General features: G+C 41.8%; 1 protein-coding gene across 4 annotated transcripts in view; it reads right to left on the bottom strand.

Moving 5' to 3' along the window:
- Positions 1 to 3,405: 3,405 nt before the first annotated feature.
- eefsec (eukaryotic elongation factor, selenocysteine-tRNA-specific) overlaps positions 3,406 to 16,092 on the bottom strand; it is a 494,791-nt gene continuing 482,104 nt past the window's right edge. For all 4 annotated transcript variants that reach the window (XM_069937403.1, XM_069937404.1, XM_069937402.1 and 1 more), the window contains exon 7: positions 3,406 to 3,693. In XM_069937403.1, coding sequence (XP_069793504.1) covers positions 3,515 to 3,693 — 179 coding nt within the window. In that variant the 3' untranslated portion in view covers positions 3,406 to 3,514. The remainder of the gene's footprint in view (positions 3,694 to 16,092) is intronic.

Raw genomic sequence — 16,092 nt, 5'->3', positions numbered from 1 at the left:
GCCACAGTACAGACTGAAATAGAGGCAGTGTTAAAATCCACACAAGAGTTGGTATCCTGACACAAAGAGAAGGGGGCAATTAGAAATTATATAATTGTCCTCTGGCTTGTCAAAGATAAAGGAAATTAGAAAGTGGAGAAAAGAAACTTCAGAATTCTATTTGATAATATGTCATTTTTTATTTATACAGTAGTATAATTTTATACAATTTTACTTTATTAATTGTGAACAAAAATTTGGATTGCATTGATTCCAAATTGTATAATATTTCAGTGCAGGTCCTTTAAACCTCAGACCCAAGAAAACTTGGCACAAGCAGTGCAAGACCATGGGGTAAGAATCCTGAGAGACCCAATGAGTCAAAAGTCCCAAATGCACGCCTCATATCAGAAAGAAAAATTAAAGGCTCAAATCATGATGGTTCAGATGGTGGCAGGGCCTTTCACACTATTACAGGACATTGGAGGGGTCTGCCCAGAGGTATTCTGAATTCTTCACTGTATGGACGAAGGATGAAAACATGGAGTTAGGGGATGAAAGGACATAGAATTAGGAGCAGGATTAAGCCACCTGGCTCGATCAGGCACCTGCTGACATTTTTCCGTACTTTTTTAAATCTTTGCTATACTAAGTACACTGTTTGGCCTGCTTTCTTTGACAATTCCTACTCTCTGGAAGAAGCATTTTCTCCTCATCTCTATCCTAAATCTGCTCTCATGAATTCTGAGACTATGTCCCCTGGTTCTAGTCTCAACTAAAAGTGGAAACAACTTCCCTGTCTCTATCTTATCTATCTCTTTCATAATGTTAGATATTTTGATAAAATTCTCTCTCAGTCTTCTGAATTCCAGCAAGTACAGTCCCAGGCAATTTAAACTTTTCTCATTGGTTAATTCCTTCATCTCCAGAATCAATCTGGTTAACCTCCTCTGCATTGCCTCCAAAGCCAGTGTATCTTTTCTCAAGTAAGGAGACCAGAACCTCATGTAGTACTCCAGGACAGTCTGGAGATGCACCCAAGCAATGGCAGTGAATTACCAGGAAACGGCAGATGGGCTGGACTGAGCAACAGAGTGGATGGAGATCTCAAAGCAGGGAGAGTGGGCCAGAGCAGAGAGCAGGTTTTGGAGGAGTTGTGGGGCAGGTGCCACCAGAAAAAATAATGCACTTTTTAGAAAGGTTAAACGACAGGTTGGGAGAATAAGATTGATGAAATAAATTTGGTGAAAGATTTAGCAAGATGTGAAGAATACTTCAGAGGTCTATTGCATAACATCACATGGCAGACAAAACAATGTCAGTGGTTACAGACCACTGGATGTGAATGCACATGGTGAAAATCGGATGCAAGCTCCCTGATTACTGACTGAGGAAAGGGGTGTGGGTAGCCAGGTTGCAGAATGAGTCAGTCACAACTCAAGGAAAGAACTGGTTGTTTCGGCATTCACACAAGGTAATGGCCACTGGTCACACTGACTGGTTAGTACAAGTCTCGTTACCTGTATGCTCAAATCACAACTAAATTCTGACATCCCCTTAATAATCATTGGTATTCACGAGAAAATGTACAGGGCAGACTGAATTCTTTGGTATTGATCAAGGTACGCGAGCCAGTCTCAAGGAGATTGTGCTCTCAATACACACAACAGCTCCTTCAGGAGGGCAATACACTTTACCACAACCAGTTAGACTGGAACAGCAGGCATTGTGCGGCATTTATCTGGTCAGGGGGTGGTGAATCTGTGGAATTTGTTGCCACACATGGCTGTGAGTAAGCCATTGGGCACATTTAAAGTGGAGATTGATACTTCCTTGATTAGTAAGGGCATCAAAGGTCATGCGGAGAAGGCAGAATAGAAGGAAGAATACATCAGCCATAATTCAAATGTAAGATAATTTGATGGACTGAATGGCTTAATTCTGGTCCTATGTCTTGTGGTCTTATCCCAAGGTGACTGCAGAGTTTGGATCAACTTGAATCTACAATTGTGCAAGAATGCTTGAAATAGGCGGAGGTTTCAAATGAAAAACTTTCTCCATACTGTACTTTGATCAGCCAAAACAATGAATTGACACATGTTCAAATTCCTCCCTGGCTGTGCCCTTCCTTTGCTATAACCATCCTCAGTTTCATACACCTCCACTTACCATTGTGGTCATTTTTTTTTTTGTCCTCCAATTTGGCTACTTTTGCCCTATGCTTTTCAATTCTCCTTTGTAACATCCACAAAACTCTTTGGTTGCCTTTCCTCATGTCTCCTCGTTTGGGTTAGCATCACCTTTGGAAGGTCTTATGCGACTACATAGTGGTGTGGCTAGTAGAGCCATTTCCCCCGCACCAACAACCCCACCTCCCCCCCAAAGCTCTAGTGACCCAGGTTTGATCCTGCCTTCTGACTGCTGTTTACCCCGGGTGCTCTGGCTTCCTCCTGTGTGGGTTGGTAGGTTAAATGGCTGCTGTAAATAGCCTTGATGAGTGATAGAATGTGAGGGGTGCAAGGGAGAAAAAAAAAGGATCAATGTGTACATTAATGTAAATGATGTTTGATGGTCAGCAGAGACTTCCTGGGCTGAAGGCATTGTTTTCCTGCTGTATCTCTCTATTGTTTTTTACAATGAGAGGTAAAGCAGCACATTTACAGGCTGAGATCTGAGTTTCCAACAGAAAGAGAAAGCAAACTCGCCATTTTGCAGGTGAACTTGTTATGAGCTCCAGCCTCACCATCAATCTGCCATTTCTCTTTCAGACACAGGTCAATATTTCCCATTATCTGTACAAGTATTACATGTGTCCACAATCCTCAGGCAGGGCATCTAGTCATCTCACTGGTACCCTGTTCCAATGAAGCTCAACACACTTCACCACTTAATGAAGCACCTTCCTGGCTTTACATCCAGTTCAACAATCAGTAACTACCACTCCAGCCGATACCAAAGGTTCTGCCATTCCAATCTACATCTCTTCTTGAGCCATCTCTGACTTCAGTATTCATCCCCTGGCCATCCCTCTGGCTTCCCATCATTAACCCTTTTATCTATCTCCCACCCTATCGCAGATATTTCCATTTTATCCTTTCACACCCTTTCCTGTAATTGTACTTAGTTTTTTTGCTAATGGGCTGCAGTGTTAACTCTGTTTTTCTCTCTCTGAATGCTGCCTGATCTGCTAGACATTTCCTGCATTCCATCCTTCTCTGCCAGTTTAGGTCTGTAACCATCTCCATGTGAAGGTGTTTGGTCATTGACTGAGTCTGTGCTGTGACAGCTGACCAGGCAGGACTTCAACTGTCTACAGCAGGCATTGTCTGTGAACTGAGTACCCAGCAATTTCCTCTGAAATAAAAATCTACCCTTCAGAAAATAATAGTGCATTTTAAAACAGAAAAATTTCTTCCAGCAATCAAAAAGTGTTCATTTTGATTTTATTATTTTCGAGATGGTGGAGCCCACCCCTGAAACCAGTTTTAAGGCAGCATTTTTTAAGAACCCAGTTCATCCTTTGAGAACAAACACTTTAAGATTGAACCATCTTTTTCTGTGGGTCGAATAGATATCTCTTGAAGTCTAAGCTGATGGTTACAGGCTGCGAATCACGCTTCTCTTCGTCCACTTTAGATGCGTCACCCTTTGTTCCCTTCATTCTTTTCTTGCCGGTCTGTGCAAGCTGCTGCTTGGTTTCTGGACTGAGCCCATCTGTGGGGAAAGGACAGCTATTGTCAGGATATAGAGTGGAAGAAATGGGCCCTTTGACTCATCATATCCATGCTACCTGTTGTACACAAGTCCTATTTATCTGTCCTATGGCCTTTTCTGGAGATTGTCTTCAAGCTTTGTCAATATTCTGAGAATCTCAGCTACTTTTTGCAAACCAAAAATAGACTTTATTCACATTAAATTACAAAAAGAAAACTTCAAAGTCTCTTCACACCTTAGTACCGTATCCATAAATTTTCATCACTGTACATTACTACATTAATTTCTATTCAGCAGTATTGTCACCACTGTGGCACCTTGTAATTTCTCCCACCTGTTGTTGATGGGCTTCTCTTTGGTCTCAGCCTCTCAATGCTCAGTGTTTTCTCTAGGCTGTGGTGCTTTCCCACAATGCCCTCAAGTTGGCTGCACCAAGCCCCAGTGGGTCTCTCAGCACATACTCTTGCAGTCTGAAATGTGTTAGTTGGCAGCATTCCCACAATGAAGACTATTAAGATCTGGGTTGAGGGAGCTGCCTTTGTTCTCAGCAACATTTTCAACATCCAGATTGGAGTGTGTTTGCTACTCATGCTACCACAGATTCTCAGATTGATATTGATTTATATACCAACTCTGTCCTCGAGTATATCAACAAGTACATGGATGGGCAGACATTAAAAAAAAACTTGCTAATCAAAAACCATGGATCAACAGTAAGGTTCGCCGTCTGCTCAAAGACAGAGATTTAGCCATCCGATCTGGAGACTGAGAGACTTATGGCTCAGCCAGGGCCAATCTAAGGAGGGGAATCTCTCCTGCTAAACATGCATACAAACAAAAGATCGAAGAGCATTTCAACTCTTCGGACCCCTGCGCATGTGGCATGACATATAGATCATTACAGACTATAAACCATTAGTACTGTGCCCCCTTCCAGCTGTGTCTCCGTCTCTGAGGAGCTTAATTATTTCTATGCTCACTTTGATCGAGAGAACAAGGAAGTTGTCTTCAACGTGGATCTTCCACCTGATGAACTGCCTCTCTCACTTTCCATATCTGATGTTTGAGCCATCCTATGTAGGGTGAATGTACAGAAGGCAGCTGGTCTGGTTGATATACCTGGCTGTGCACTTAAGATTCTGTGCAGAACAATTGGCCGGGGTCTTCACAGACATTTTCAATCTGTACCTGGCCCAGGCAGTTGTTCCCATAAGTTTCAAGATTGCCACCATCGTGCCAGTGCCAAAGCACCTCACCATCACAAGTCTGAATGACTTTCATCCAAGTGCTTTGAGAGACTGGTTTTATCACATTTGAAATTCTGTTTGGCCATCACCCTAGACTCTCTTCAATTTACCTATCGTATCAACAAGTCGACTGAGGATGCCATTTCCACAGCATTTCACTCTGCCTTGACCCACTTGGACATCTCCAATTCTTATGTCAGAATGCTGTTCAATGACTTTAGTTCGGCATTCAGTACTGTGATTCCCTCCAAGATGATCCCCAAACTTCATCAGCTTGGTATCAGCTCATCCCTCTGTAATTGAACTTGGACTTTCTAACAGTCCCCAATCTGTTAAGTTAGGCAATTTCTTCTCTTCCATTCTCACCTTGAACACTGGTATGGCCCAGGGCCGTGCGCTGAGCTCTCTCCTGTATTCTCTTTTCACCTATGACTGTGTTCCTGTATATGAATCTAATTCCATAATCAAGTTCACAGATGACAACACAGTGGTTGGCCTGGTCAGAGGGGATGATGGCAGTCTATAGGGACTAGGTCCAGCACTTGGATGTGTGGTGTGCTGACAACAACTTGGAACTTAACACTCAGAATTCCAAGGAGATCATTATGGACCAGGCATGCTGGAAGCCACACTCATGCCCCTATTTACATTAATGGAGTTGTGGTGGAACATGTATCAAGCTTTAAGTTCCTTGGTGTCCACATTTCCTATGATCTCACCTGGTCCCTGAACTCCTCTATTCTGATCAAAAAGGTGTAACAGCGTCTTTATTTTCTGCGGAGCACGAAGAAAGTACACTTCTGTCCCAGGATATTGATGGATTTTTACCATTATATCATTGAGAGCATTCTTACCTATGGCATCTCAATGTGGTATGGTAATTGTCTCGTATCAGACCGTAAAGCATTTCAGTGGGTGGTGAAAACTACTCAGCGGATTATTGGCATTCAATTGCTCACCATTGAGAACATCTATCAGGAATGCTGTCTGGGCAGGGCAAAGAGCATACTCAAGGATGCATCACACCCAAACTATGGACTTTTTATTCTTCTCCCATCTGATAGGTGCTACAGGAGCCTTTGCTCTTGAACCAGCAGGCTCAAGAAGAGCTTTTTTCCCCTGAGGCTGTGACTCTGCTGAACCTTAAATCACAGCACTGAGTGTTACTGCACTCACATTGTACTGTCAGTACTTTTATAATTGTTTGCTTGCTGAATGCACTTGCTTTTATTTGCATGTAGTTATTGTATATAGCACTATTTTTTAACTTCTGGTTGGATGCTAATTGTATCTCATTGGCTTTGTATTTTACTTGGCACAAGTAAATCTAATCTCATCTGAATCTAATCTAAATAAAATCCATTGGCTGTGTTTTTTCTCAAATAATGAGAGTTTGTCTACATAAGTCAATGTACAAATGCACTGAAATTCTAACTTGCTGCAGCCAAACTGGTATGTAAGATTCAGCAACTCCAATAATATATATTAAAATTATCACAATATGCCAAGAAAGAGATAATAAATATAAAAAAGATGGATAAATATTCACAATTGTGGTTAGTGCAAGGAAACAAAAGTGATGTTTCAATAGTGCAGACAGAACTGTTTCTGCTTCTTCCAGAACTTGTGGTTAAAAACCCTGTCTTTTTCCAAAGCAATAAGCTGTGAAAGAGCTAACAACTCTCTGTCCAAATACTTATGTGTTGCTGTGGAATTCAAGGAACAGACACTGTGGCATTGCTCACATTGTAACAAAGATGAACAGGGAGTAGGGATAATGTGGTACAAGGCACTGCATTGCCACAAGATGGAATTGAGAGGTGAGGGAGCAGGTATGCCAGTTGACAAGACCCTTGCAGGCATTCTAAATATGTGGAGTCTCACCTTATCTTAAAGCAATGAATCAGATAACCAATTTTGCCCTCATGCCCAAAACAGATTGTTGTAGGGTGGGCTGCTGTCTCGAACGAATGGTGAAGGGGTTCCATCAAGAGGACTTTGGTGCCGGGAGGTCTACAGATTAGAGCAACTTCATCACTGATTGCTACGCTTGTACAAACTATGGCAGACAGATCTCTGCCTAATCTCACAGTCACATCTATCCACCTCTATGGATTTCTCTAGTTACACAAAACATACTCCCTTTCACTTTAAGGGCAACTGGGAAAACAGGTCAAAATATCCCCATGATCATATTAAACAAGGAACATGCATTAACAGGGCAAAAAATAGGAAACCATTTCTGTGCTTCTCTGTACTAACTTCTAGCAACTGGATCTTCATTTAAAGCTCTTGAACATAAGCCCAATTTAACTCTTTCTGGATTAAAGGTCAATTGTCATCAAGGGAAGCAGCTGACTCTACTTAAGAAAAATGGACTCAGTGCTCAAGGGATTCTTGACAACTTACTCACATATCATCTCCAGTAGTTTATTGAACATTTTGCTTCAGAATTGATTAGCCTAAAATTAATGCCTGGAATAATTATTTAGATAGCAACTCATATGATCAAAAATACTTTGATTTTCAGATTTTTTTTGCTTCAGCTTGGGAGTGTTTTTATTATTATGTTTTTAAAAATTATTATTTTTATTAGTATTCAGCAAGGTTGGGTATCTAGGTTGTTAAGAAGAGATGCATCAACTTTCTGCTGTTATATTGAAACTGTGACCAACCTCAGTCCATGTACATTAAAGTTCATATTAAAATTTACCACCATCTGCCAGCTCTGCAAATAAATGCCAAGCAAAACGCAATCTGCTGGAGGAACTCAGTGAATGGAGTAGGATCAGTGATGGGGAACATTGTGAGCCAGAAAGGGTTCAGTAGATTGTGTTTAGCTTTTCAGAGTTGAGCATCTGCAGTCTCCTGTGTGTCTTATGCAAATAAATATGATTGGTCAATAGCCTCTGAGAGCAGTTTAAAAATCGTATGTGTCATTCCCAGAGATAAATGAATAGGAAAGCATTTGGCACATTGGTTTTCATAAATCAAAGTATTGAGTACAGGAGTTGGGATGTTATGTTAAAGTTATACAAGACATTTGTGAGGCTAAGTAGTTAAACATGAAAGTTTCTAAATGCTGGGATCAAGTGTAATGCACAGAAGTGCTGGAGAAACTCAGCAAGTCATGCAACATCTATAGGAAGTTAAGGGTAACTAACATTTTGGGCTTGACCCATTCATCAAGTATGTTGCTGTGTGATCTGCTGAGTTTCTCCAGCATTTTTGTGTACTGGTCAGGCCAAATTTGGAGTATTGTGTGCAGTTTTGGTCATCTACCTACAGGAAAGATATGAATAAGATTGAATGAATGCAGATAAAATTTACAAGTACATTGCAGGGACTTGAGGAGCTGAGCTGCATGGAGGGGTTAGGTCTTTATTGCCTGGAATATTAGAGGATATGGGAAGATTTGACAGAGCTATTCAAAATTATGAATGGTATAGTGAGAGTAAATGCAAAGAGGTTTTTTCCCCCCTCTATGGTTGGGTGCGACAAGAACAAGAGGTCATGGGTTAAGGTTGATTGTGGAAAAAAAAGGAAAGGCTCATGAGAAGCCCTTGGCAAGTAGGATTAAGGAAAACCTGAAGGCATTCTATGAATACATGAAGAACAGAAGGTTGTGTGAGCTTAAGGCAAAAGGAGGCAACAATCTGGAGGAGGTTGGGGAGGTCATAAATGAATATTTTGCTTCAGTATTCACCAGAGAAATGGTGAGGATCAGAATAGAACAAGCTGAGGTAGAATAGAGCAAGCTTACATCCTGGACGATATTGAGATTAAGAAAGAGGAAGTGCTGAATCTTCTTAAAAACATTAGGATTGATAAGACCAGACGAGATATACCCCAGGTTATATGGGAAGGGAAAGAAGAGATTGGTGGGGTGTTAGCAATGATCTTTGTGTCCTCCACGGCCACAGAGGAGATGCCAGAGGATTGGAGAGTCCAAAATGTGGTCCCCTTTAAAAAAGGTCATGGGGAGAATCCTGGGAATTATAGACCAGTGAGTCTTACATCAGTGGTGGGCAAACTATTGGAGAGGATTCTTAAAGACAGTATTTATGAGGATGTAGAGAAGTACAGTCATCTCAGGAATGGTCAGCATGGCTTTGTGAGGGGAAGGTCATGTTTCATGAGCCTAATTGAGTTTTTGGGGAGTTAACAAAAGAAAATGATGAAGGTAGAGCAGTAAATGTGGTGTATCTGGATTTCAGTAAGGAATTTGACAAGGTCCACCCTGGGAGACACATTCAGAAAGTCATGGTCCATGGAAAATTGATTGTGTGAATTTGGAGTTGGTTTGCCTGTAGAAAGCAAAGGGTAATAGTGGACAAAAGTATTCTGTCTGGAGGTCAGTGACTAGTGGAGTTCCACAGGGATCTGTTCTGGGACCCCTGCTCTTTGTGATTTTTATAAATGACCTGGAAGAAGAAGTAGAGGATGGGTCAGTAAGTTTGTGGATGATCTAAGGGTGGAGGTGTTGTTGGTACGAAGGTTGTCTTAAGTTATAACAAGATATAGACAGGATGCAGAGTTGGGGGGGGGGGGGATGTGGCAGGTGGGATTTAATCTGGATAAGTGTGACATGATACATTTTGGATGGTCAAACTTGAAGGCAGAGTACAAGGTTAATGGTAGTATTCTTAACAGTGTGGAAGGACAGAGATACTTGGGGTCGAAATCCATACATCTCTCAAGGATGCTGCGCAGGTTGATAGGATACTATAGTTAAGAAAGCCTATGGGAATACTGGGCTTCATTAGTCAGGGGATTGAGTTCAGTAGTATTGAGGTAATGTTGCAACTCTATAAATCTCTGGTGAGTCCACACTTGGAATATTGTGTTCAGTTCTGGTCACCTCATTATAGGAAGGATGTAGAGCTATGGAGAGGTTGCAGAGGAGATTTACCAGGATGTTGCCTGGATTGGAAAAGATGTCTTATGAGGCAAGGTTAGCAGAGCTAGTGCTTTTTTCTTTGGAGTGAAGATGGAGGTGACTTAATTGAGGCTTATACGATTGAGAGGCATAGATAAGATAGACAGCAAGCTCCTTTTACCTAAGGTGGGAGTAGCAAATACTAAAGGATATCTGTACAAAATGAAGGGAAGACATCATGGGAAAGTTTTTTTTACACAGAGTTGGGTACCTGAAATGCATTGCCAGGGATGGTGGTGGAGGCTGGAACAATAGGGGGATTTAAGAGTATCTTAGACAGGCACATGGATGAAAGAAAAATAGAGGATTATGAGATAGGGAGGTATATATAGGTGGGCACAACATCATGGGCCAAAGGTCCTGTTCTGTGCTGTAATGTTCTGTAGTCTCAGGGTGAAAAGTGAAATGTTCATGGGAAGCATTAGGGGGAATTTCTTCACTCAGATGGTGGTGAGACTGTGGAATAACCTGCCAGTGGATGTGTTGGATGGGGGTTGGATCTTGACATTTAAGTGAAGATTGGATAAGTACATGGATTGGAGAGGTATGGAGGGCTATGGCCCAGGATCAGATTGATGGGGCAAGGTGGAATAAAGAGTTTGGCATGGACTAGAAGGACTCAAGGGCCTGTTTCTGTGCAGTAGAATTCTATGGAAAGAAAGAAACAATTAGTTTCAGATTCCTCACCCTCCACCCCCATCACTCTGTAGTCAACTGATCATTGGATCTGTTGCTACCTAAAACCAATTTGATTTCTTTCTCTCCCTAGTTCTTTCAAAGGGCACCGAATGTGAAATGTTCACATCCCTTCTAAGTCACAACCCCACTCCTCAACTTCCCATTATGCCCTCTCATCTTAGATTCTCCTAATCTAGGAAACAGACTGTCACTGTTTACCTTATCCATGCCCCTCATGATTTTATAGTCATCAAAAAGATTCAGTCTCAACCTCCTATGCTCGAAGGAAAACAGGCCAGGTTTCTCCAGTCTTTCAAGATAACTCAGCTTCCTGACACCTTTGTAAACCTCACCTAGTACTCCTTCCAACTTTATAATATTCTTCTTTTAGCTAAATGACCAAAACTGCACACAATATTTCAAGTGTGGCCTCACCAATGTCTTCTATGATATCAGTGGAGCTGAACAAGAAAATCTGCAATACACAAGCATGTTGGAGACACTCAGCAGGTTATGCAGCATCCATACCTGACCAAAGGCCCCGGCTTGAAACACTGGCTACTCTTTACTTCTCAATGGATGCTACGTCACTTGCTGAGCTGTTCCAGCACATTTGTGTATTAAAACATCAATGGTTGTATTCAGTGCCATGAGTGATGAAGGCAAGTGTCCTACGTGCTCCCTTCACTACTCTGTCTACCTGTGTTGCCACCTTTAAAGAAATTTGAAGGGAGTAAACGGAAAGAGGAACAAATAAGTGAAATGCTGTGGTTTTTTTCTTTTTCCCACAACAGTGCGGTTGAAATCCTACTTTCCTTTTGTCATGACCATGTGATTTGATGAAGTGCTGTTTTATTTGCATTCTTGCCTTTGTGCAAAGCTGACTCACCTGCTGATACAAGGCACTGTCTCTGCTCCACAGCCTTTGGATTGCTGTGGGGGAGATAAGACAGTGGCCACAGTCACTGGCAGCGTGACACTAGCAATCGGCGTGGCCGATCTCAACAACAACGCCTAAACTGGCGGCAGACTAGATTATGGCAGGCAAAATACCCGCAGCCAAAACAAAACAGGCTGTGGGCGCAGAAGATGCCTGCAGGCCCTTCTTTTGTGCTCCAGCCCTTATTTTGACACAACCTGCATGTAAACAGCTGAGGGAAAGAAACTAAGGCATCTGATTCAACCTGCCAGGAAAGCCTTCAAAACAAAAACCATCCATAGTCTGCGGCTCCCCATTTGTTGGCAGCGCACCAAGTCTGCTCTGACTTTGGAAATCTTTTCAACAGAACTAAGCAAAACCTACAGCATGGAAATTGTAGCAGATTGTAGTAAAAACACAGAAATGTTGGAGGAATTCAGTAGGTCTCGCAACATCCACAGAAGATAAAGAGACATAACCAACATTTCAGCCCTTCTTCAAGATATGAGCAAAAAGCAGGCAGGCGCTTCAGTTCTTTCAGCATTTTTCTGTTTTTATAATTACAATGTATCTACAATCACAGTGTCTGCAGACTTTTGTGCTTCACACCTGCAGTATGGAAACAAGCTAGTGACACATGCTGCTCATGAGTGTCCTGTCACACCAGCGTTCAGAGTCATAGAGGTACATAGCATGGAAACAGGTTATTTGCCCCAACCCGCTCATGCTAACCAAGTTGCCTACTTGAGGTAGTCCCATTTGCTTGTATTTGGCCCATCACCCTCTAAATCTTTTCTATCCATATATCTGTACAAATATCTTTTAAATGTTGTAAATGCACGAGTACAAGAGTTTATTGTAAAACTTCTGGCATATGGAATTCAAGCAGCCGGTAGCCTCAAGCAATCGGCAAGTTTAAAGTTGTAAAAGTAAATGTTCTCTGAAGTAACACATAAATCTTTGGTGAAGATGGGAGCAAATATTCAGGCAGTGGAATACTTTGATTGCACTTTGTTCGTAGCAGCTGTTTGAATTAAGTTGTGTTTGAATAAAATGGCATTACCCAGGATGAAGAGCTGGCTTATGTCGCTCATCGTTGGGGTGACTCTCTTAAAGTGTCTTGTTATCCCTGCTTAGAGGGAGTACCCTAGTCAGTGGTTTTATCTGTAAACTTGGGGAGGAGGAATTATTATCTATAATGTTATTGTTCATCTTTTGGGAAGCTCCAGGGAGGGAGAGGAACCTGCAGATGCAGCGATGGCTAAATGTTTTCAAAGAATGGGACTGAAAATAAAGTAAAATGCTTTGAGATTTATATACTCATACAAGTGAAGTTTGTTCAGTATAGTATTTTTGTCTTTTAAACTGTTTATTCTTAATACAGGTGTATTAGTTAGGCACTGTAAGTCTCAAGCAACTGGAAAATACACTTATCCGGCATCTAACAGTCCCCCACAGGTACCAGATACCAGGAGTTTTACTATATATAATTACAATTGACAGAAACACCAAAATTCTTACTTTCTGCTGCTGCCACTAAGGTACATAATATAAGCAAATGTTCCTCCCTCTATCACTTCCTCTGGCAGCTGGTTCCATATACGTAATGTGAAAAGGAAGCCTCTAAGTTCCCTTTTACATTTTACCTTTCTCATCTTAAATCTCTGGCATCTAGTTTTAGGCTCCCCTACCCTTGGAACAGGACTGCTTTTATTCATCTCATCCATGCCCTCCAATGTTAGTTCCATTTACTGGTTTCACTTTAAGTGAGAGAAATATAAAAGAGCAGAATTAAAGGGATCGGACAGAGTCAACATGGATTTACAAAAGGTAAATTGTGCTTGACAAATCTATTGGAATTCGTTGAGATGGTGACAGGTAAAATAGATGGGGGAGAGCCAGTGGATGTGGTGTACCTGGACTTCCAAAAGGCCTTCAATAAGGTCCCGCATAAACGACTGGCTTACAAAATCAAGGCTCATGGGATTGGGGGCAAAGTATTGATGTGGATTGAGAACTGGCTGGCAGGTAGAAGTCAGAGAGTTGGGATAAATGGCTCGTTTTCTGAGTGGCTGGCGGTGACCAGTGGGGTGCCACAGGGATCTGTACTGGGACCCCAGCTGTTAACAATTTACATTAATGATCTGGATGAAGGGATTGGATGTAATATCTCCAAATTTGCAGATGACACTAAGCTAGGAGGGGTTGTGTGCACGGAAGAGGGGGTCAGGAAGCTCCAGTGTGATTTGGATAAATTGAGGGACTGGGCAGATACATGGCAAATACACCACAATGTGGATAAATGTGAGGTTATCCACTTTGGTAATACAAACCGGATGGCAGATTACTATTTGAATGGCAATAGATTAAGAGATGGGGAAGTGCAGAGAGACCTAGGGGTACTTGTACACCAGTCTCTGAAGGCGAGCATGCAGGTGCAGCAGGCGGTTAAAAAGGCAAATGGTATGTTGGCCTTCATATCAAGAGGGTTTGAGTATAAGAACAAGGATACCTTACTGCAGCTGTACAGGGCCTTGATGAGACCACACCTGGAGTATTGTGTGCAGTTTTGGTCACCTTATCTAAGGAAGTATGTTCTTGCAATGGAGGGAGTGCAGAGGCGATTCACCAGGCTGATACCTGCAATGGCAGGAATGACTTATGAGGAAAGATTGCACAAATTGGGATTGTACTTGCTGGAGTTTAGAAGATTGAGAGGGGATCTCATAGAGACATATAAAATTCTGGCAGGATTGGACAGAATGGATGCAGATGGGATGTTTCCAATGATGGGAAAATCCAGAACCCGGGGCCATGGTTTGAGGATAATAGGCAAACCATTTAGGACTGAGATGAGGAGGAATTTCTTTACCCAGAGGGTGGTGAATCTGTGGAATTCATTGCCACAGAGGGCAGTAGAGGCAGGTTCATTGAATATATTTAAGAGGGAATTAGGTATATTTCTTCAGTATAAGGGTATTAAAGGTTACGGAGAGAAGGCGGGGACGGGGTGCTGAACTTTAAGATCAGCCATGATCTCGTTGAATGGCGGAGCAGGCTCGAAGGGTCGAATGACCTACTCCTGCTCCTATCTTCTATGTTTCTATGTTTCTATGTTTGTGATCAGTGACACCTTGGTTAGAAAGCCCTCCTTTGCTCATGGTGTCATACAGCATGGAAACAGAACATTTGGCCAAGCTTGTCCATGCCAACCAATGGCATCTTTCCATATTAATCCCATTGCTTAACTCCTTGTCAATAGCCTTCAAGTTTTTTACTAGACACTCTTAAATGTTGTCATAGACCCTGCTTCCACCGCTCTCTCAAGCGTTGATTTCAAAGTTCATTTCTCTTTTCAGAGTACAGACCTGACATCACATACAACTCTGAAATTATTTTTCCTGTGGGCCAGGCTGAATTTCTAATTATCGCTAACAGGGAACTGTGATCAGAAAGAAATGTAAACAAATTGTCTGTGCAAATAAAAAAATAAACATTCAGTAATAAATAATGTACAAAGTCGGAATCCTTAAATGAGTCCCTGATTGAGTTTGTTGTTGAAGAGTCTGATGGTGGAGGGGTAGCAACTGTTCCTGAACCTGTATGAATCCTGTGGCACCTACACCTATTTCCTGATGGAAGCAGTGAGAACAGAGCAGTGAGAACAGAGCATGACTTGGGTGCTGCTCTCCGACTGCAGTTTTTCATATAGATGTTCTCGATGGTGTGGAGAGCTTAGAGGTATTGGTGCCCCCTTACTAGGCCTTGATGCAGCTGGTCAGCATGCATTCCACTACACATCTGTAGAGGTTTGCTAAGGTTTTCGAAGACATACATTCAAGGTACTCACCACTTTTTGGGTAAAGAAGTTCTTTTTCATATCTAATAAATCTCTTCCCCTTATCCTAAATCTATGTCCCCTAGTTCTAACTGGCTTTGATATGGAGAAAAGTTTCCCACAAACTACTGTACCATTTGTAATTTTATATGCTTCAGTCATCTCCCCTCTTCATTTGCCCTGCTTCAGAGAGACCAGAGCCAGCTTCTCCAATCTCTCATAACTGAAGTGCTCCATCCCATAGAATATCTTGATGAAATTCCTATGCACTGTCACATCTTTCCCAAAGCTTGGTGACCACAGTCTCTAGTTGAGGATTGATAAATGTTTTATAAAGTTAAATTTGATGCACAATATTCCATAAAGGAAAAGATAATATAGAGGGGCTTCAAAACTGTACAAACTAAGGTGGCACGGTCACCATAGCAATTAGTCCAAAGTTATTACAGCACCTGTGACCCGGGTTCAAAACCATTGGTGTCTGTAAGGAATTTTTATGTTCTCCTTGAGTCCACATGGGTTTACTCTGGGTGCCCTGGCTTCCTCCCACCCTCCAAAAAAGTACAATATTTGTAGGTTAATTGGTGTAATAGATGGCATGGGTTTATGGGCTGGAAGGCCCTGTTACTGTGCTGTATCTCTAAATTAAACTAAATTAATTTAAATGTAAAGACTTAATAGAGGTTTATAAGACCAAGAGAGGTATAGACAGAGTTGGTATCCAGCACCCTTTTCCAAGAACGGCAATGGCAGAGGTCATCTGTTTAAGGTGAGTGGA

This window comes from Narcine bancroftii, chromosome 5 (assembly GCF_036971445.1).
Source record: "Narcine bancroftii isolate sNarBan1 chromosome 5, sNarBan1.hap1, whole genome shotgun sequence".
NCBI lineage: Eukaryota > Metazoa > Chordata > Chondrichthyes > Torpediniformes > Narcinidae > Narcine > Narcine bancroftii.
The sequence above is the reverse complement of the archived record's forward strand: the minus strand, read 5'-3'. Positions and strand labels throughout refer to the sequence as shown.